General features: G+C 46.3%; 1 protein-coding gene across 1 annotated transcript in view; it reads right to left on the minus strand.

The window, feature by feature from the left end:
• gareml (GRB2 associated, regulator of MAPK1-like) overlaps window positions 1–24,817 on the minus strand; it is a 62,487-nt gene that overhangs the window by 12,185 nt on the left and 25,485 nt on the right. Inside the window, exons 2-5 of the mRNA XM_036976454.1 lie at window positions 21,342–21,482; window positions 7,794–7,924; window positions 7,406–7,571; window positions 6,361–6,575 (exon numbers count right to left, since the gene is read on the minus strand). Coding sequence (XP_036832349.1) covers window positions 6,361–6,575; window positions 7,406–7,571; window positions 7,794–7,924; window positions 21,342–21,482 — 653 coding nt within the window. The remainder of the gene's footprint in view (window positions 1–6,360; window positions 6,576–7,405; window positions 7,572–7,793; window positions 7,925–21,341; window positions 21,483–24,817) is intronic.

Below are 24,817 nucleotides of genomic sequence, written 5' to 3' on the forward strand. Positions count from 1 at the left end.
CAGTTAGTCCCCTACAGTATAGAACACAATTAGTCATCTACAGTACAGAACACAGTTAGTCACCTACAGTACAGAACACAGTTAGTCCCCTACAGTACAGAACACAGTTAGTCATTTACAGTACAGAACACACAGTTACACAGTTAGTCACCTACAGTACAGAACACAGTTAGTCACCTACAGTACAGAACACAGTTAGTCATCTACAGGACAGAACACACAGTTACACAGTTAGTTATCTACAGTACAGAACACACAGTCACACAGTTAGTCACCTACAGTACAGAACACGGTTTGTCACTTACAGTACAGAACACAGTTAGTCACCTACAGTACAAAACAAACAGTTACACAGTTAGTCACCTACAGTACAGAACACAGTTACACAGTTAGTCACCTACAGTACAGAACACAGTTAGTCACTTACAGTACAGAACACAGCTAGTCACCTAGAGTACAGAACACAGTTAGTCATCTACAGGACAGAACACACAGTTACACAGTTAGTTATCTACAGTACAGAACACAATTAGTCACTTACAGTACAGAACACAGCTAGTCACCTACAGTACAGAACACAGTTAGTCATCTACAGGACAGAACACACAGTTACACAGTTAGTTATCTACAGTACAGAACAGACAGTTACACAGTTAGTCATCTACAGTACAAAACACACAGTTACACAGTTAGTCACCTACAGTACAGAACACAGTTACACAGTTAGTCACCTACAGTACAGAACACAGTTAGTCACTTATAGTACAGAACACAGTTAGTCACCTACAGTACAGAACACACAGTTGCACAGTTAGTCACCTACAGTACAGAACACAGTTAGTCACCTACAGTACAGGACGCAGTTAGTCACCTACAGTACAGAACACAGTTAGTCACCTACAGTACAGAACACAGTTACACAGTTAGTCACCTAGAGTACAAAACACAGTTAGTCACCTAGAGTACAAAACACAGTTAGTCACCTACGGTACAGAACACAGTTAGTCACCTACAGTAAAGAACACAGTTAGTCATCTACAGGACAGAACACAGTTAGTCACCTACAGTAGAGAACACAGTTATTCACCTACAGTACAGAACACAGTTAGTCACCTAGAGTACAGAACACACAGTTACACAGTTTGTCACCTACAGTACAGAACACAGTTAGTCACCTACAGTACAGAACACAGTTAGTCACCTACAGTACAGAACACAGTTACACAGTTAGTCACCTACAGTACAGAACACACAGTTACACAGTTAGTCCCCTACAGTACAGAACACACATTTACACAGTTAGTCAGCTACAGTACAGAACACACAGTTACACAGTTTGTCACCTACAGTACAGAACAGAGTTATTCACCTACAGTACAGAACACAGTTAGTCACCTACAGTACAGAACACAGTTACACAGTTAGTCACCTAGAGTACAAAACACAGTTAGTCACCTAGAGTACAAAACACAGTTAGTCACCTACGGTACAGAACACAGTTAGTCACCTACAGTAAAGAACACAGTTAGTCATCTACAGGACAGAACACACAGTTACACAGTTAGTTATCTACACACAGTTACATAGTTAGTCCCCTACAGTACAGAACACACAGTTACACAGTTAGTCACCTAGAGTACAGAACACACAGTTACACAGTTTGTCACCTACAGTACAGAACACAGTTAGTCACCTACAGTACAGAACACAGTTAGTCACCTACAGTACAGAACACAGTTAGTCACCTAGAGTACAGAACACACAGTTACACAGTTTGTCACCTACAGTACAGAACACAGTTAGTCACCTACAGTACAGAACACAGTTAGTCACCTACAGTACAGAACACAGTTACACAGTTAGTCACCTACAGTACAGAACACGGTTTGTCATCTACAGTACAGAACACAGTTAGTCACCTACAGTACAAAACAAACAGTTACACAGTTAGTCACCTACAGTACAGAACACAGTTAGTCACTTACAGTACAGAACACAGCTAGTCACCTAGAGTACAGAACACAGTTAGTCATCTACAGGACAGAACACACAGTTACACAGTTAGTTATCTACAGTACAGAACACAATTAGTCACTTACAGTACAGAACACAGCTAGTCACCTACAGTACAGAACACAGTTAGTCATCTACAGGACAGAACACACAGTTACACAGTTAGTCATCTACAGTACAAAACACACAGTTACACAGTTAGTCACCTACAGTACAGAACACAGTTACACAGTTAGTCACCTACAGTACAGAACACAGTTAGTCACTTATAGTACAGAACACAGTTAGTCACCTACAGTACAGAACACACAGTTACACAGTTAGTCCCCTACAGTACAGAACACACAGTTGCACAGTTAGTCACCTACAGTACAGAACACAGTTATTCACCTACAGTACAGGACGCAGTTAGTCACCTACAGTACAGAACACAGTTAGTCACCTACAGTACAGAACACAGTTACACAGTTAGTCACCTAGAGTACAAAACACAGTTAGTCACCTAGAGTACAAAACACAGTTAGTCACCTACGGTACAGAACACAGTTAGTCATCTACAGGACAGAACACAGTTAGTCACCTACAGTACAGAACACAGTTAGTCACCTACAGTACAGAACACAGTTACACAGTTAGTCACCTACAGTACAGAACACACAGTTACACAGTTAGTCCCCTACAGTACAGAACACACATTTACACAGTTAGTCAGCTACAGTACAGAACACACAGTTACACAGTTTGTCACCTACAGTACAGAACACAGTTAGTCACCTACAGTACAGAACACAGTTAGTCACCTACAGTACAGAACACAGTTACACAGTTAGTCACATAGAGTACAAAACACAGTTAGTCACCTAGAGTACAAAACATAGTTAGTCACCTACGGTACAGAACACAGTTAGTCACCTACAGTAAAGAACACAGTTAGTCATCTACAGGACAGAACACACAGTTACACAGTTAGTTATCTACACACAGTTACACAGTTAGTCCCCTACAGTACAGAACACACAGTTACACAGTTAGTCACCTACAGTACAGAACACACAGTTACACAGTTAGTCACCTACAGTACAGAACACAGTTAGTCACCTAGAGTACAGAACACACAGTTACACAGTTTGTCACCTACAGTACAGAACACAGTTAGTCACCTACAGTACAGAACACAGTTAGTCACCTACAGTACAGAACACAGTTAGTCACCTACAGTACAGAACACAGTTAGTCACCTACAGTACAGAACACAGTTACACAGTTAGTCACCTACAGTACAGAACACAGTTTGTCACTTACAGTACAGAACACAGTTAGTCACCTACAGTACAGAACACAGCTAGTCACCTACAGTACAGAACACAGTTAGTCACCTACAGTACAGAACACAGTTAGTCACCTAGAGTACAGAACACACAGTTACACAGTTAGTCACCTACAGTACAGAACACAGTTAGTCACCTACAGTAGAGAACACAGTTATTCACCTACAGTACAGAACACAGTTAGTCACCTAGAGTACAGAACACACAGTTACACAGTTTGTCACCTACATTACAGAACACATTTAGTAATCTACAGGACAGAACACACAGTTACACAGTTAGTCACCTACAGTACAGAACACAGTTAGTCATCTACAGTATAGAACACAGTTAGTCACCTACAGGACAGAACACACAGTTACACAGTTAGTCACCTACAGTACATAACACACAGTTACACAGTTAGTCACCTGCAGTACAGAACTCAGTTAGTCACCTAGAGTACAGAACACACAGTTACACAATTTGTCAGCTACAGTACAGAACACAGTTAGTCACCTACAGTACAGAACAGACAGTTACACAGTTAGTCACCTACAGTACAGAACACAGTTTGTCACCTACAGTACAGAACACAGTTAGTCATCTACAGTACAGAACACAGTTTGTCACCTACAGTACATAACACAGTTAGTTATCTACAGTACAGAACACACAGTTACACAGTTAGTCACCTACAGTACATAACACACAGTTACACAGTTAGTCACCTACAGTACAGAACACAGTTTGTCACCTACAGTACAAAACACAATTAGTCATCTACAGTACAGAGCACAGTTAGTCACCTACAGTATAGAACACAGTTACACAGTTAGTCACCTACAGTACAGAACACACAGTTACACAGTTAGTCACCTACAGTACAGAACACAGTTAGTCATCTACAGAACAGAACACAGTCACCTACATTACAGAACACAGTTGTTCATCTTCAGTACAGAACAGTTAGTCATCTACAGTACAGAACACAGTTACACAGTTAGAAACCTACAGTACAGAACACAGTTAGTCACCTACAGTACAGAACACAGTTACACAGTTAGTCACCTACAGTACAGAACACAGTTAGTCACCTACAGTACAGAACACAGTTGTTCATCTTCAGTACAGAACAGTTAGTCACCTACAGTACAGAACACAGTTAGTCATCTACAGTACAGAACACAGTTAGAAACCTACAGTACAGAACACAGTTACACATTTAGTCACCTACAGTACAGAACACAGTTAGTCACCTACAGTACAGAACACAGTTACACAGTTAGTCCCCTACAGTACAGAACACAGTTAGTCCCCTACAGTACAGAACACAGTTAGTCCCCTACAGTACAGAACACAGTTACACAGTTAGTCACCTACAGTACAGAACAGAGTTACACAGTTAGTCACCTACAGTACAGAACAGAGTTACACAGTTAGTCCCCTACAGTACAGAACACAGTTAGTCCTCTACAGTACAGAACACGTTATCATCGGCCACGCTCTCCAAAAACATTCACAAGGCCTTGGGACCAGATGGGTTACCAGGATGTGTACTCAGGGCACTGACTAGCTGGCAAGTGTCTTCACTGACATTTTTAACCTCTCCCTATCTGAGTCTGTAATACCAACATGTTTCAAGCAGACCACCATAGTCCCTGTGCCCAAGAACACTAAGGTAACCTGCCTAAATGACGACCGACCCGTAGCACTCACGTCTGTTGCCATGAAGTGCTTTGAAATGCTGGTCATGTCTCACATCAACACCATTAACCCAGAAACCCTAGACCCACTCCAATTTGCATAACGCCCAAAGAGATCCACAGATGAATCAGTCTCTATTGCATTCAACACTGCCCTTTCCCACCTGGACAAAAGGAACACCTATGTAATAATGCTGTTCATTGACTACAGCTCAGCGTTCAACACCATAGTGCCCTCAAAGCGCATCACTAAGCTAAGGATCCTGGGACTAAACACATACCTCTGCAACTGGATCCTGGACTTCCTGACAGTGAGTGAGTGAGGGCGGTGGTGAGGGCAGGCAACAACACATCCACCACGATGATCCTCAACACTGGGGCCCTTCAGGGGTATGTACTTAGTCCCCTCCTGTACTCCCTGTTCACCCACGACTGCGTGGCCAGGCACGACTCCAACACCATCATTACGTTTGCTGACGACCCAACAGTGGTAGGCCTGATCACCGACAACGATGAGACAGCCTATAGGGAGAAGATCAGAGACCTGGCTATGTGGTGCCAGGACAACAACCTCTCCCTCAACGTCAGCAAGACAAAGGAGCTGATTGTGGACTACAGAAAATGGAGGGCCGAGCAACCCCCATCCACATCAACGGGACTGTAGTGGAGCGGGCTGAGAGTCCATATCACTAAGGATCTATCATGGTCCAAACTAGTCTTGGGCAGTATACTGTATACCAGGTATTCGGAAATAGCCACAGATGGTTTTTCAATAACGTCATGGTTTAAACTATTTATTTTATGTTTTTTTTTACATTAAAATATTTGTAGCTACTTTTTAAGTTGAAGAAGACATTTTTGGAGAATATTGGCTGGTTGCATCACCACTTCGACCACAAGGCACTACAGAGGGTAGTGTATACGGCCCAGTCCATCACTGGGGCCAAGCTCCCTGCCATCTAGGACCTATATAACACACTGTGTCAGACCAAGGCCCTAAAAATTGTCAAAGACTCCAGACACCAGCCATAGACAGTTATCTCTGCTACCGCATGGCAAGCTGAAACCAACAGGAGCCTGAACAACTTCTAACCACAAGCCATAAGACTGCTAAATAGTTAGTTAAATAGTTAACAGGACCATTTGCATTGACTCTTCACATACGCTCGTTACTGGTTCCCCATGTAGCCAAGATAATGTTAAGTGTTATTACTTTTCTCAACACTCTTTCTCTCTGCATTGTTGGGAAGGGCCCGTAAGTAAGCATTTCACTGTTAGTCTCCACCTGTTGTTTACAAAGCATGTGACAAATAACATTTGATTTGATGTCTCACCACGTGGCGGTCGTAGGGGTTCCGTGGTGGTCTGGTCGGCACGGTAACATTAACAGGAAGTCGGACCCTTTCGATGATGCTGCGCACCGTGTGGTCAGCTCCCAGCATGCCCTGCTCCAGAGGGGAGCGCGTGCAGAACCGTCCTCGGCAGGCGAAGGGCAGAGAGATGCTCTGATTGGTCCGATGGTTCATACACACCAGACATGGAGTTTTACCTGAAACAAAGTGAGAGCTCAGGGTGTGGTGTGAAACAGAGTGAGAGCTCAGGGTGTGGTGTGAAACAGAGAGAGAGCTCAGGGTGTGGTGTGAAACAGAGAGAGAGCTCAGGGTGTGGTGTGAAACAGAGTGAGAGCTCAGGGTGTGGTGTGAAACAGAGAGAGAGCTCAGGGTGTGGTGTGAAACAGAGAGAGAGCTCAGGGTGTGGTGTGAAACAGAGAGAGAGCTCAGGGTGTGGTGTGAAACAGAGAGAGAGCTCAGGGTGTGGTGTGAAACAGAGAGAGAGCTCAGGGTGTGGTGTGAAACAGAGTGAGAGCTCAGGGTGTGGTGTGAAACAGAGAGAGCTCAGGGTGTGGTGTGAAACAGAGAGAGAGCTCAGGGTGTGGTGTGAAACAGAGAGAGAGAGCTCAGGGTGTGGTATGAAACAGAGAGAGAGCTCAGGGTGTGGTGTGAAACAGAGAGAGAGAGCTCAGGGTGTGGTGTGAAACAGAGAGAGAGCTCAGGGTGTGGTGTGAAGTAGAGAGAGAGCTCAGGGTGTGGTATGAAACAGAGAGAGAGCTCAGGGTGTGGTATGAAACAGAGAGAGAGCTCAGGGTGTGGTGTGAAACAGAGAGAGAGCTCAGGGTGTGGTGTGAAACAGAGAGAGAGCTCAGGGTGTGGTATGAAACAGAGAGAGAGCTCAGGGTGTGGTATGAAACAGAGAGAGAGCTCAGGGTGTGGTGTGAAACAGAGAGAGAGCTCAGGGTGTGGTGTGAAACAGAGTGAGAGCTCAGGGTGTGGTGTGAAACAGAGAGAGAGCTCAGGGTGTGGAGTGGTGTGTGGGTCTTACTGCGGGGGGTCTTCCCCAGGCGTCTCAGGAGCGCGCTCAGTCCAGTCTTCTCCGTGGTGGGCGTGGCTGTGAGAAACTCTGCCTTTCCCGTGAGTGACAGCTCATCACCAGGCTGCAGCACCACACTGTATGACTCACTGTCCTCACTGAACTCCCCTGACAGAACCTACACACACACACACACACACACACACACACACACACACACACACACACACACACACACACACACACACACACACACACACACACACACACACACACACACACACACAACACACACACACACAGACACACACACACACACACACACACACACAGAGCAGGGTTTGTGATGTATAGCTAAAATAGACAGCGTAGAGCTGACTGAAGCTCCTTCACCCCTGACCTTGACAGTGAAGCTGATAGTTTCCATGGCGAAGACACGGTCAGGGAACATTCCGGCCACTTCCTCCACCGAGGAGAAATACTGGATGGGGTCCCTAACGTCTCTGTCTTCATCTATCAGACGGAACCTACCTACACACAGACAGGGAGAGACATGGTTCATTTAGTTCAATATTTCAACAACTAAAAGCATTGTATTTGGGACAAATCATTCACTAAACCTCAACTAAATGTTGTAATGCATAATGTGGAAATTGAGCAATTTGAGGTGACTAAACTGCTTGGAGTTTCCCTGGATTGTAAACTGTCATGGTCAAAACATATTGATGCAACAGTAGCTAAGATGGGGAGAAGTCTGTCCATAATAAAGCGTTGCTCTACCTTCTTAACAACACTATCAACAAGGCAGGTCCAACAGGCCCTAGTTTCTACCTTCTTAACAACACTATCAACAAGGCAGGTTCTACAGGCCCTAGTTTCTACCTTCTTATCAACACTATCAACAAGGCAGGTCCAACAGGCCCTAGTTTCTACCTTCTTAACAGCACTATCCACAAGGCAGGTCCTACAGGCTATAGTTTCTACCTTCTTAACAGCACTATCAACAAGGCAGGTCCTACAGGCCATAGTTTCTACCTTCTTAACAGCACTATCAACAAGGCAGGTCCTACAGGCCCTGGTTTCTACCTTCTTAACAGCACTATCAACAAGGCAGGTCCTACAGGCTATAGTTTCTACCTTCTTAACAACACTATCAACAAGGCAGGTCCTAGAGGCCCTAGTTTCTACCTTCTTAACAGCACTATCAACAAGGCAGGTCCTACAGGCCCTACTTTCTACCTTCTTAACAACACTATCAACAAGGCAGGTACTACAGGCCATAGTTTCTACCTTCTTAACAGCACTATCAACAAGGCAGGTCCTACAGGCCCTAGTTTCTACCTTCTTAACAACACTATCAACAAGGCAGGTTCTACAGGCCCTAGTTTCTACCTTCTTAACAGCACTATCAACAAGGCAGGTCCTACAGGTCCTAGTTTCTACCTTCTTAACAGCACTATCAACAAGGCAGGTCCTACAGGCCCTAGTTTCTACCTTCTTAACATCACTATCAACAAGGCAGGTCCTACAGGCCCTAGTTTATACCTTCTTAACAGCACTATCAACAAGGCAGGTCCTGCAGGCCCTACTTTCTACCTTCTTAACAACACTATCAACAAGGCAGGTCCTACAGGCCCTACTTTCTACCTTCTTAACAACACTATCAACAAGGCAGGTACTACAGGCCCTAGTTTTGTCACACCTGGACTACTGTTCAGTCGTGTGGTCAGGTGCCACAAAAAGGGACTTAGGAAAATTACAAATGGCTCAGAACAGGGCAGCACAGCAGCACGGCTGGCCCTTGGATGTACACAGAGCTAATATTAATAATATGCATTTCAATCTCTCCTGGCTCCCACTAGACATGCCACCAGAGGTCTCTTCACAATCCCCAAGTCCAGAACAGACTATGGGAGGTGCACAGTACTACATAGAGCCAAGACAACATGGAACTCTATTCCACATCAAATAACTGATGCGAATACATCTTATGGAACAGCGGGGACTGTGAAGTAACACAATCATGATAACACACGTACTATACAGACATGTACACATGGATTTTGTGTTATAGATATGTGGTAGTAGAGTAGAGGGCACACACTTACTGTGTTGTGAAATTTGTTATGATTGTATTGTAATGTTTTAAAATGCTGGACCCCAGGAAGAGTAGCTGCTGACTTGGCAGGAACTAATGGGGATCCATAATAAACCCCAGGAAGAGTAACTGCTGCCTGGGCAGAAACTAATGGGGATCCATAATAAACCCCAGGAAGAGTAACTGCTGCCTGGGCAGAAACTAATGGGGATCCATAAAAAACCCCAGGAAGAGTAGCTACTGCCTTGGCAGGAACTAATGGGGATCCATAATGAACCCCAGGAAGAGTAGCTGCTGCCTTGGCAGGAACTAATGGGGATCCATAAAAAAACCCAGGAAGAGTAGCTACTGCCTTGGCAGGAACTAATGGGGATCCTTAATAAACCCCAGGAAGAGTAGCTGCTGCCTGGGCAGGAACTAATGGGGATCCATAATAAACCCCAGGAAGAGTAGCTGCTGCCTGGGCAGGAACTAATGGGGATCCTTAATAAACCCCAGGAAGAGTAGCTGCTTCCTGGGCAGGAACTAATGGGGATCCATAATATACCCCAGGAAGAGTAGCTGCTGCCTTGGCAGGAAGTAATGGGGATCCATAATAAACACCAGGAAGAGTAGCTGCTGCCTTGACAGAAACTAATAGGGATCCATAATAAACCCCAGGAAGAGTAGCTGCTGCCTTGGCAGGAACTAATGGGGATCCATAATAAACCACAGGAAGAGTAGCTGCTGCCTTGGCAGGAACTAATGGGGATCCATAATAAACCCCAGGAAGAGTAGCTGCTGCCTTGGCAGGAACTAATGGGGGTCCATAATAAATATAATTACAAGAATATGGAGGAGACGTGGTCTCTAAACGTGGAGGAGAAGTGGTCTCTAAACATGGAGGAGACGTGGTCTCTAAACGTGGGGGAGACGTGGTCTCTAAACATGGGGGAGACGTGGCCTCTAAACGTGGGGGAGACGTGGTCTCTCAGAGAGAAAAGGAAGGTGTCCAGACTTTCTATAACAAATATTAAAAAGCAGACTACTGTTGCCAGTGGCGTAAACACACACCCCCCCCCCCCCCCTTAGCTAACTCTGGCCTCCTCTCTCAGCCAATCAGAAGCTAGAGGGGTTGTTATGGTAACCTTTTAACAAGCTCCATTCTCACGCTGAACAGAGATACATCACTATGGAGACACACAAACACACACACAACCTCCATCTGTCTCCCCCTTCTCTCCTCTCCTCCTCCTTGTCTCCTCCTCCATTTCTCTTCCTCTTACCTCCTCATCTCCTCCTCCTGCTCTCCTCCATCTCTCCTTACCTCCTCACCTCCAGCTCCTGTCTTCCTCCCCCTCCTCTCCTTCCCTCCTCCTTTTCTCCTCCCTCGTTCTCCTCTTCCCCCCTCTGATCCACAACAACAACAGACACATTTCTCCAAAGGTCTGAAATATCAGCCCTAACCCCTCCCCTCCCCTTGATTTCTGCTCTCGTAAAAGCCTGGGTTTTCTGCACGTTAACACTAGAAGCTTATTACCTAAAATGGATCAATTGAAAGTGTGGGTTCACAGCTCCAATCCAGATGTGTTGGTCATTACTGAGACGTGGTTAAGGAAGAGTGTTTTGGATACTGATGTTAACCTTAATGGTTATAACCTTTTTCGGCAAGACAGATCTTCCAAAAGGTGGTGGAGTGGCAATCTTTACCAAGGATCACCTTCAGTGCTCGGTTGTCTCCACCAAGTCTGTCCCCAAACAATCTGATTTGCTGGTTTTGAGCATTAAACTTTCAAATAGCTCTTTGTTGACTGTTGCTGGGTGTTATCAATCTCCATCAGCACCGGCCTGTAGCTCTCTCCTGGCCTCTTACACCAAGTCAGAATTTGTCCTGCTAGGTGACCTAAACTGGGACATGCTTAACCACCTGACCAAGTCCTAAAGAAATGTGACTCCCTAAATCTTTCTGAGATTATTACCAATCCTACAAAGTATGACTCCAAACACCCAGAAAAGGCTACTCTCCTTGATGTTATCCTCACAAATAATCCTGATATGTATCAGTCTGGTGTTTTCTCTAATGACCTTAGTGATCACTGTTTTACAGCCTGTGTTCATAAAGGCTGCTCAGTGAAACGACCTGCCCTGATTTGTAGCAGACGCTTGCTAAAAAACTTTAATGAGAAAGCCTTCCTTCATGAACTGGCCTCTGTAAAATGGTACAGAATCAGCTTGATCCCCTCTGTTGAAGACGGTATTGTCAACAAACACGCCACCATAAAGAAAAGGAGAATTAAAAACAGGTTCAGCCCCTGGTTCTACCCTGATCTTGAAGAGTTACTCCACCTCAAGAATTCCATTTGGCGAAAGGCTCGGCACACGCATACTCAGGCTGACTGGCTCTGATTCAGGCAAATGAGAAATAAGTGCACTCAGGCTATCCGGAAGGCCAAAGTTAGCTACTTTTACGGAGCAGTTCTCTCACTGTGGGTCTATCCCCAAGAAGTTCTGGAAAACGGTTAAAGACCTGGAGAATAAACCCTCCTCCTCACCTTCTCTCAGCACATATCAAAGCTGCAGGCTAAAGTTAAATCTAGACTTGGTTTCCTCTATCGTAATCACTCCCCTTTCATCCCAGCTGCCAAACTAACCCTGATTCAGATGACCATCCTACTCATGCTAGTTTACGGATACATAATTTATAGATCAGCAGGTAAGGGTGCTCTCTAGCGGCTAGATGTTCTTTACCATTCGGCCATCAGATTTTCCACCAATGCTCCTTATAAGACACATCACTGCACTCTATACTTCTCTGTAAACTGGTCATCTCTGTCTACCCGTCACAAGACCCACTGGTTGATGCTTTTTATAAAACCCTCATAGGCCTCACTCCCCCCTATCTGAGATATCTACTGCAGCCCTCATCCTCCACATACAACACCTGTTCTGCCAGTCACATTCTGTTTAAAGGTCCCCAAAACACACACATCCCTGGGTCGCTCCTCTTTTCAGTTTGCTCTTTGTGCTGTTGTTTGTGCCCAATAATGTTTGTACCATGTTTTGTTGCTACCATGTTGTTGTTATGTTGTGTTGCTGCCATGTTGTTCTCTTAGGTCTCTCTTTATGTAGTGTTGTGTTGTCATGTGTTGCTGCCATATTGTTGTATTACGTCTCTCTTTATGTAGTGTTGTGTTGTCGCTCTTGTCATGATGTGTGTTTAGTTCTATATTTTAATTACATTTATTTGTATCCCCAGCCCCCCGTCCCCAAAGGAGGCCTTTTGCCTTTTGTTAGGTGGTCATTGTAAATTCAAATTTGTTCTTAACTGACTTGCCTCGTTAAATACTGCGACTCTGTAAGGGAATACAGGTATGTTATTATCTATGCAAAGTCACTTCAATAACTCTACCTACATGTACATATTACCTCAACTAACCGGTGCCCCCGCACATTGACTCTGTACCGGTGCCCCCTGTATATAGCCTCCACATTGACTCTGTACCGGTACCCCCTGCATATAGCCTCCGCATTGACTCTGTACCGGTACCCACCGGATTTAAAGCCTCCACATTTACTCTGTACCGGTACCACCTGTATATAGCCTGTCGTGGAAATTTCCTTAATTACCAAATGATGAGAGAGCAAATCACACACCAGTCAGAGTTATGCTTAATCTTCACCTTTAATAATAATTAAGCTTTTGAAATAGCATTTTGACTTTCAACAGTTCAGTATCTCTAATGAAAAGTTGAGAGTGCTCAACATAATGGCAAATGGGTTCCTTTATAGCAAAGATCCACCCCCTCCCTAGACGACATGACAACCCACAGGTCTTAGGAACTTACAAAAATAAAGACTTTACTTTAGAGAGGAATATCCCCTAGCCAGACAGAGTTGGCTAAAAATTATCATTCAGTTTGGTCTCCTAAACAAAGCTCTTATCTCGTCCTTGGTACAAAATGGTACCAAGACATTACCCCCACCCTATGATATATATCAAATTGTCATTTAGATACAACCAATTCTAAATACAACCAATCCTGGACAAACTCACGGAGAGGAGAGTGAGGCTTTAGGTCAACAAAAGAGGGAGCATAGAATGATTCCAGACACTGCCATCCTCCTCTACCCGATGGGAAAAGTAGGGAGTGACCGGCACACAGACACAGTGGAGCAAAAGATATGTTTACACATGATGACACCTTGACCTCTCCCCTCTCTGCGGCCCAAGCAACTTAGTCCTGACAGAGAACAGATAACTGCCAATGGCCACCACTATAGTACAACAAAATACATTCTTATGAGAAATAACTCATAAGCATATCATGAAAATAAAACATCCAATCTATGTTACCCAACTAATTCTGATTAATCCCCAACAAGCCTCCACATTGACTCTGTACCAGTACCCCCTGTATATAGCCTCCATGTTGACTCTGTACCGGTACCCCCTGTATATAGCCTCCACATTGACTCTGTACCGGTACCCCCTGTACATAGCCTCCACATTGACTCTGTACCGGTACCCCCTGTATATAGCCTCCACATTGACTCTGTACCGGTACCCCCTGTATATAGCCTCCACATTGACTCTTTACCGGTACCAACTGTATATAGCCTCCACAATGACTCTGTACCGGTACCCCATGTATATAGCCTCCACAATGACTATGTACCAGTACACCCTGTATATAGCCTCCACATTGACTCTGTACCGGTACCCCCTGCAAATAGCCTCCACATTGACTCTGTACCGGTACCCCCTGTATATAGCCTCCACATTGACTCTGTACCGGTACCCCCTGCAAATAGCCTCCACATTGACTCTGTACCGGTACCCCCTGTATATAGCCTCCACATTGACTCTGTACCGGTACCCCCTGTATATAGCCTCCACATTGACTCTGTACCGTAACAACCTGTATATAGCCTCCACATTGACTCTGTACCGGTACCCCCTGTAAATAGCCTCCACATTGACTCTGTACCGGTACCCCCTGTATATAGCCTCCACATTGACTCTGTACCGGTACCCCATGTATATAGCCTCCACATTGACTCTGTACCGGTACCCCCTATATATAGCCTCCACATTGACTCTGTACCGTAACACCCTGTATATAGCCTCCACATCGACTCTGTACCGGTACCCCTGCATATAGCCTCCACAATGACTCTGTACTGGTACCGCCTGTATATAGCCTCCACCTTGACTCTGTACTGGTACCCCCTGTATATAGCCTCCACATTGACTCTGTACCAGTACCCCATGTATATAGCCTCCACATTGACTCTGTACCGGACCACCTGTATATAGCCTCCACATTGACTCTGTACTGGTACCCCTGTATCTAGCCTCCACATTGACTCAGTACTGGTACCCCTGCATATAGCCTCCACATTGATTCTCTACCATAACACCCCGTATATAGCCTCCACATTGACTTTGTACCCTAAAACCCTGTATATAGCCTCCACATTGACTCTGTACCGGTACCCCCTGTATATAGCCTCCACATTGACTCTGTACCGGTACCCCCTGTATATAGCCTCCACATTGACTCTGTACCTGTACCCCCTGTATATAGCCTCCACATTGACTCTGTACCGGTACCCCTTGTTTATAGCCTCCACATTGACTCTGTACAGTAACCCCCTGTATATAGCCTCCACAATGACTCTGTACTGGTACCCCTGTATCTAGCCTCCACATTGACTCAGTACTGGTACCCCTGCATATAGCCTCCACAATGACCCTGTACTGGTACCCCCTGTATATAGCCTCCACATTGACTCTGTACTGGTACCCCAAGCATATAGCCTCCACATTGACTCTGTACCGGACCCCCTGTATATAGCCTCCACATTGACTCTGTACCATAACACCCCGTATATAGCCTCCACCTTGACTCTGTACCCTAACACCCTGTATATAGCCTCCACATTGACTCTGTACCATAACACCCTGTATATAGCCTCCACATTGACTCTGTACCGGTACCCCCTGTATATAGCCTCCACATTGACTCTGTAACGGTACCCCCTGTATATAGCCTCCACATTGACTCTGTACCGGTACCCCCTGTATATAGCCTCCACATTGACTCTGTACCGGTACCCCCTGTATATAGCCTCCACATTGACTCTGTACCGTAACACCCTGTATATAGCCTCCACATTGACTCTGTACCGGTACCCCCTGTATATAGCCTCCACATTGACTCTGTACCGGTACCCCCTGTATATAGCCTCCACATTGACTCTTTACCGGTACCCCCTGTATATAGCCTCCACAATGACTCTGTACCGGTACCCCCTGTATATAGCCTCCACATTGACTATGTACCAGTACACCCTGTATATAGCCTCCACATTGACTCTGTACCGGTACCCCCTGCAAATAGCCTCCACATTGACTCTGTACCGGTACCCCCTGTATATAGCCTCCACATTGACTCTGTACCGGTACCCCCTGCAAATAGCCTCCACATTGACTCTGTACCGGTACCCCCTGTATATAGCCTCCACATTGACTCTGTACCGGTACCCCCTGTATATAGCCTCCACATTGACTCTGTACCGTAACAACCTGTATATAGCCTCCACATTGACTCTGTACCGGTACCCCCTGTAAATAGCCTCCACATTGACTCTGTACCGGTACCCCCTGTATATAGCCTCCACATTGACTCTGTACCGTAACACCCTGTATATAGCCTCCACAATGACCCTGTACTGGTACCCCCTGTAAATAGCCTCCACATTGACTCTGTACCGGTACCCCCTGTATATAGCCTCCACATTGACTCTGTACCGGTACCCCCTGTATATAGCCTCCACATTGACTCTGTACCGTAACACCCTGTATATAGCCTCCACATTGACTCTGTACCGGTACCCCCTGTATATAGCCTCCACATTGACTCTGTACCGGTACCCCCTGTATATAGCCTCCACATTGACTCTTTACCGGTACCCCCTGTATATAGCCTCCACAATGACTCTGTACCGGTACCCCCTGTATATAGCCTCCACATTGACTATGTACCAGTACACCCTGTATATAGCCTCCACATTGACTCTGTACCGGTACCCCCTGCAAATAGCCTCCACATTGACTCTGTACCGGTACCCCCTGTATATAGCCTCCACATTGACTCTGTACCGGTACCCCCTGCAAATAGCCTCCACATTGACTCTGTACCGGTACCCCCTGTATATAGCCTCCACATTGACTCTGTACCGGTACCCCCTGTATATAGCCTCCACATTGACTCTGTACCGTAACAACCTGTATATAGCCTCCACATTGACTCTGTACCGGTACCCCCTGTAAATAGCCTCCACATTGACTCTGTACCGGTACCCCCTGTATATAGCCTCCACATTGACTCTGTACCGTAACACCCTGTATATAGCCTCCACAATGACCCTGTACTGGTACCCCCTGTAAATAGCCTCCACATTGACTCTGTACCGGTACCCCCTGTATATAGCCTCCACATTGACTCTGTACCGGTACCCCATGTATATAGCCTCCACATTGACTCTGTACCGGTACCCCCTATATATAGCCTCCACATTGACTCTGTACCGTAACACCCTGTATATAGCCTCCACATCGACTCTGTACCGGTACCCCTGCATATAGCCTCCACAATGACTCTGTACTGGTACCGCCTGTATATAGCCTCCACCTTGACTCTGTACTGGTACCCCCTGTATATAGCCTCCACATTGACTCTGTACCAGTACCCCATGTATATAGCCTCCACATTGACTCTGTACCGGACCACCTGTATATAGCCTCCACATTGACTCTGTACTGGTACCCCTGTATCTAGCCTCCACATTGACTCAGTACTGGTACCCCTGCATATAGCCTCCACATTGATTCTCTACCATAACACCCCGTATATAGCCTCCACATTGACTTTGTACCCTAAAACCCTGTATATAGCCTCCACATTGACTCTGTACCGGTACCCCCTGTATATAGCCTCCACATTGACTCTGTACCGGTACCCCCTGTATATAGCCTCCACATTGACTCTGTACCTGTACCCCCTGTATATAGCCTCCACATTGACTCTGTACCGGTACCCCTTGTTTATAGCCTCCACATTGACTCTGTACAGTAACCCCCTGTATATAGCCTCCACAATGACTCTGTACTGGTACCCCTGTATCTAGCCTCCACATTGACTCAGTACTGGTACCCCTGCATATAGCCTCCACAATGACCCTGTACTGGTACCCCCTGTATATAGCCTCCACATTGACTCTGTACTGGTACCCCAAGCATATAGCCTCCACATTGACTCTGTACCGGACCCCCTGTATATAGCCTCCACATTGACTCTGTACCATAACACCCCGTATATAGCCTCCACCTTGACTCTGTACCCTAACACCCTGTATATAGCCTCCACATTGACTCTGTACCATAACACCCTGTATATAGCCTCCACATTGACTCTGTACCGGTACCCCCTGTATATAGCCTCCACATTGACTCTGTAACGGTACCCCCTGTATATAGCCTCCACATTGACTCTGTACCGGTACCCCCTGTATATAGCCTCCACATTGACTCTGTACCGGTACCCCCTGTATATAGCCTCCACATTGACTCTGTACCGTAACACCCTGTATATAGCCTCCACATTGACTCTGTACCGGTACCCCCTGTATATAGCCTCCACATTGACTCTGTACCGGTACCCCCTGTATATAGCCTCCACATTGACTCTTTACCGGTACCCCCTGTATATAGCCTCCACAATGACTCTGTACCGGTACCCCCTGTATATAGCCTCCACATTGACTATGTACCAGTACACCCTGTATATAGCCTCCACATTGACTCTGTACCGGTACCCCCTGCAAATAGCCTCCACATTGACTCTGTACCGGTACCCCCTGTATATAGCCTCCACATTGACTCTGTACCGGTACCCCCTGCAAATAGCCTCCACATTGACTCTGTACCGGTACCCCCTGTATATAGCCTCCACATTGACTCTGTACCGGTACCCCCTGTATATAGCCTCCACATTGACTCTGTACCGTAACAACCTGTATATAGCCTCCACATTGACTCTGTACCGGTACCCCCTGTAAATAGCCTCCACATTGACTCTGTACCGGTACCCCCTGTATATAGCCTCCACATTGACTCTGTACCGGTACCCCATGTATATAGCCTCCACATTGACTCTGTACCGGTACCCCCTATATATAGCCTCCACATTGACTCTGTACCGTAACACCCTGTATATAGCCTCCACATCGACTCTGTACCGGTACCCCTGCATATAGCCTCCACAATGACTCTGTACTGGTACCGCCTGTATATAGCCTCCACATTGACTCTGTACTGGTACCCCCTGTATATAGCCTCCACATTGACTCTGTACCAGTACCCCATGTATATAGCCTCCACATTGACTCTGTACCGGACCACCTGTATATAGCCTCCACATTGACTCTGTAATGGTACCCCCTGTATATAGCCTCCACATTGACTCTGTACCATAACACCCTGTATATAGCCTCCACATTGATTCTCTACCATAACACCCCGTATATAGCCTCCACATTGACTTTGTACCCTAAAACCCTGTATATAGCCTCCACATTGACTATGTACCGGTACCCCCTGTATATAGCCTCCACATTGACTCTGTACCGGTACCCCCTGTATATAGCCTCCACATTGACTCTGTACCTGTACCCCCTGTATATAGCCTCCACATTGACTCTGTACCGGTACCCCTTGTTTATAGCCTCCAAATTGACTCTGTACAGTAACCCCCTGTATATAGCCTCCACAATGACTCTGTACTGGTACCCCTGTATCTAGCCTCCACATTGACTCAGTACTGGTACCCCTGCATATAGCCTCCACAATGACCCTGTACTGGTACCCCCTGTATATAGCCTCCACATTGACTCTTTACCGGTACCCCCTGTATATAGCCTCCACATTGACTCTGTACTGGTACCCCAAGCATATAGCCTCCACATTGACTCTGTACCGGACCCCCTGTATATAGCCTCCACATTGACTCTGTACCATAACACCCCGTATATAGCCTCCACCTTGACTCTGTACCCTAACACCCTGTATATAGCCTCCACATTGACTCTGTACCATAACACCCTGTATATAGCCTCCACATTGACTCTGTACCGGTACCCCCTGTATATAGCCTCCACATTGACTCTGTACCGGTACCCCCTGTATATAGCCTCCACATTGACTCTGTACCGGTACCCCCTGTATATAGCCTCCACATTGACTCTGTACCTGTACCCCCTGTATATAGCCTCCACATTGACTCTGTACCGGTACCCCTTGTTTATAGCCTCCACATTGACTCTGTACAGTAACCCCCTGTATATAGCCTCCACAATGACTCTGTACTGGTACCCCTGTATCTAGCCTCCACATTGACTCTGTACAGTAACCCCCTGTATATAGCCTCCACAATGACTCTGTACTGGTACCCCTGCATATAGCCTCCACATTGACTCTGTACCGGTACCCCCTGTATATAGCCTCCACATTGACTCTGTACCGTAACACCCTGTATATAGCCTCCACATTGACTCTGTACCGGTACCCCCTGTATATAGCCTCCACATTGACTCTGTACCGGTACCCCCTGTATATAGCCTCCACATTGACTCTGTACCGGTACCCCCTGTATATAGCCTCCAGATTGACTCTGTACCGGTACCCCCTGTATATAGCCTCCACATTGACTCTGTACCGGGACCCCTTGTATATAGCCTCCACATTGACTCTGTACTGGTACCCCAAGCATATAGCCTCCACATTGACTCTGTACCGGTACCCCCTGCATATAGCCTCCACAATGACTCTGTACCGGTACCCCCTGTATATAGCCTCCACATTGACTCTTTACCGGTACCCCCTGTATATTGCCTCCACATTGACTATGTACTGTTACCCCTGTATATAGCCTCCACATTGACTCTGTACCGGTACCCACTGCATATAGCCTCCACATTGACTCTGTACCGTATCACCCTGTATATAGCCTCCACACTGACTCTGTACCGGTACCTCCTGTATTTAGCCTCCACATTGACTCTGTACAGTAACACCCTGTATATAGCCTCCACATTGACTCTGTACCATATCACCCTGTATATAGCCTCCACATTGACTCTGTACCGTAATACCCTGTATATAGCCTCCACATTGACTCTGTACCGTACCACCCTGTATATAGCCTCCACATTGACTCTGTACCGTAATACCCTGTATATAGCCTCCACATTGACTCTGTACTGGTACCCCCTGCATATAGCCTCCACATTGACTCTGTACCGGGACCCCCTGTATATAGCCTCCACATTGACTCTGTACCGGTACCCCCTGTATAGCCTCCACATTGACTCTGTACCGGTACCCCCTGAATGTAGCCTTGTTATTGTTATTTACTGCTGCTCTTTAATTATTTGTTATTCTTATCTCTTGCTTTTTTTCAAACTTTTTTTTGTAGGTATTTTCGTAAAGCTGGTTAAGGGCTTGTAAGTCAGCATTTTACTGTAAGGTCTACACTTGTTGTACTCGGCGCATGTGACAAATAACATTTGATTTAATAAAGGTTAAAGAAAATAAATACAAAAATTCCATAACACCCCCCCCCCCACACACACTCCACAGGACTAGATTAGCTAACACAGGAAACTCACGGACCAATCAGAGAAGAGCTACAGACAGAACACTGATCCGCAGATGACAGACAACACCTGGTATTGTAGAGGTGTGTGTGTGTGTGTGTGTGTGTGTGTGTGTGTGTGTGTGTGTGTGTGTGTGTGTGTGTGTGTTCTCACCCTGGTACTGTAGAGGAATGTCTATCTTGGGTCCGATGACGTAGTGTCCTTCTTCCAGAGAGAGAGCGGTGACGGTGGTCCACTGACGACACGAGTGGAGCACCACCATATCATCCTCACACAGACCATCTACACACTCCCCTAGAGACCCAGACGCACAAACACACACGTTACAACCATCTACACACTCCCCTAGAGACCCAGACGCACAAACACACACCTTACAACCATCTACACACTCCCCTAGAGACCCAGACGCACAAACACACACCTTACAACCATCTACACACTCCCCTAGAGACCCAGACGCACAAACACACACGTTACAACCATCTACACACTCCCCTAGAGACCCAGACGCACAAACACACACGTTACAACCATCTACACACTCCCCTAGAAACCCAGACGCACAAACACACACCTTACAACCATCTACACACTCCCCTAGAGACCCAGACGCACAACCATCTACACACTCCCCTAGAGACCAAGACGCACAAACATCTACACAGTCCCCTAGAGACCCAGACGCACAAACACACACATTTCAACCATCTACACACTACCCTAGAGACCCAGACGCACAAACACACACGATACAACCATCTACACACTCCCTTAGAGACCCAGACGCACAAACACACACCTTACAACTATCTATACACTCCCCTAGAGACCCAGACGCACAAACACACACGTTACAACCATCTATCTATACACTCCCCTAGAGACCCAGACGCACAAACACACACGATACAACCATCTACACACTCCCCTAGAGACCCAGACGCACAAACACACACAACCATCTATCTATACACTCCCCTAGAGACCCAGACGCACAAACACACACCTTACAACCATCACAGGTGTGACTAATTCCCTAATTACTGTGCTCTTAATTGAGATACTGTTAACGGATTGATTCATTGAGAGCTTGTTAACGGATTGATTCATTGAGAGCTTGTTAACGGATTGATTCATTGAGAGCTTGTTAACGGATTGATTCATTGAGAGCTTGTTAACGGATTGATTCATTGAGAGCTTGTTAACGGATTGATTCATTGAGAGCTTGTTAACGGATTGATTCATTGAGAGCTTGTTAACTGATTGATTCATTGTGAGCGTGTTAACTGACTGATTCATTGAGAGGTTGTTAAGGGATTGATTCATTGAGAGCTTGTTAACTGATTGATTCATTGAGAGCTTGTTAACGGATTGATTCATTGAGAGCTTGTTAACGGATTGATTCATTGTGAGCTTGTTAACTGACTGATTCATTGTGAGCGTGTTAACTGACTGATTCATTGAGAGCTTGTTAAGGGATTGATTCATTGAGAGCTTGTTAACTGATTGATTCATTGAGAGCTTGTTAACTGATTGATTCATTGAGAGCTTGTTAAGTGATTGATTCATTGAGAGCTTGTTAAGGGATTGATTCATTGAGAGCTTGTTAACTGATTGATTCATTGAGAGCTTGTTAACTGATTGATTCATTGAGAGCTTGTTAACTGATTGATTCATTGAGAGCTTGTTAACTGATTGATTCATTGAGAGCTTGTTAACGGATTGATTCATTGAGAGCTTGTTAACTGATTGATTCATTGAGAGCTTGTTAACGGATTGATTCATTGAGAGCTTGTTAACGGATTGATTCATTGAGAGCTTGTTAACTGATTGATTCATTGAGAGCTAAGGTACAGGTGAGAGGTGTGGCTGCCCAGGGGAAGGTACAGGGAAGAGGTGTGGCTGCCCAGGCGAAGGTACAGGGGAGAGGTGTGGCTGCCCAGGGGAAGGTACAGGGTAGAGGTGTGGCTGCCCAGGGGAAGGTACAGGGGAGAGGTGTGGCTGCCCAGGGGAAGGTACAGGGGAGAGGTGTGGCTGCCCAGGGGAAGGTACAGGGGAGGGGTGTGGCTGCCCAGGGGAAGGTACAGGGGAGAGGTGTGGCTGCCCAGGGGAAGGTACAGGGGAGAGGTGTGGCTGCCCAGGGGAAGGTACAGGGGAGGGGTGTGGCTGCCCAGGGTAAGGTACAGGTGAGAGGTGTGGCTGCCCAGGGGAAGGTACAGGGTAAAGGTGCAGCTGCCCAGTGGAAGGTACAGAGGTGAGGTGTGGCTGCCCAGGGGAATGTACAGGGGAGTGGTGTGGCTGCCCAGGGGAAGGTAAAGGTGAGAGGTGTGGCTGCCCAGGGGAAGGTACAGGGGAGAGACGAAGCTGTGGTTTTGCCAGGAGAAGTATGACTTAATGATGATGACTTGAGTTACTTCCTCTCACCACTGTTGAGCTGGTGGTAGCTGTTAATGCTGACTACTGGACTTGGAGAAAAATCCACTTGTGAGCTGTGACTGTTCTTCCACTCAAACCCAATCTTAAAGAACATGTAGCCTGTGGCAGCAGTGTTGTCCAGAGCTCACCATGTAAACCTAGGGGGGTGTGGTCAGATATATGTAAACCTAGGGGGGGTGTAGTCAGATCTATGTATACCTAGGGGGTGTTGTAAGATCTATGTAAACCTAGGGGAGTGTAGTCAGATCTATGGTACCTAGGGGGGTGTAGTCAGATCTATGTAAACCTAGGGGGGTGTAGTCAGATCTATGTCAACCTAGGGGGGTGTAGTCAGATCTATGGTACCTAGGGGGGTGTTGTCAGATCTATGTAAACCAAGGGGGGTGTAGTCATATCTATGGTACCTAGGGGGGTGTAGTCAGATATATGTAAACCTAGGGGGGTGTAGTCAGATCTATGGTACCTAGGAGGGTGTAGTCAGACCTATGTAAACCTAGTGGGGGTGTTGTCAGATCTATGTAAACCTAGGGGGGTGTTGTCAGATCTATGTAAACCTAGGGGGGTGTTGTCAGATCTATGTAAACCTAGGGGGTGTTGTCAGATCTATGTAAACCTAGGGGGGTGTAGTCAGATCTATGGTACCTAGGGGTGTGTAGTCAGATCTATGTAAACCTAGGGGGGTGTAGTCATATCTATGGTACCTAGGAGGGTATAGTCAGATCTATGTAAACCTAGGGGGGTGTTGTCAGATCTATGTAAACCTAGGGGGGTGTAGTCAGATCTATGGTACCTAGGGGTGTGTAGTCAGATCTATGTAAACCTAGGGGGGTGTTGTCATATCTATGGTACCTAGGAGGGTGTAGTCAGATCTATGTAAACCTAGGGGGGTGTAGTCTGATCTATGTAAACCTAGGGGGATGTTGTCAAATCTATGGTACCAAGGGGGGTGTAGTCAGATCTATGGTACCTAGGGGGGTGCTGTCAGATCTATGGTACCTAGGGGTGTGTAGTCAGAGCTATGTAAACCTAGGGGGGTGAAGTCATATCTATGGTACCTAGGAGGGTGTAGTCAGATCTATGTAAACCTAGGGGGGTGTACTCAGATCTATGGTACCTAGGGGGGTGTTGTCAGATCTATGTAAACCTAGGGGGGTGTAGTCAGATCAATGGTACCTAGGGGGGTGTAGTCA

This window comes from Oncorhynchus mykiss, chromosome 4 (genome assembly GCF_013265735.2).
Source record: "Oncorhynchus mykiss isolate Arlee chromosome 4, USDA_OmykA_1.1, whole genome shotgun sequence".
Lineage (NCBI taxonomy): Eukaryota > Metazoa > Chordata > Actinopteri > Salmoniformes > Salmonidae > Oncorhynchus > Oncorhynchus mykiss.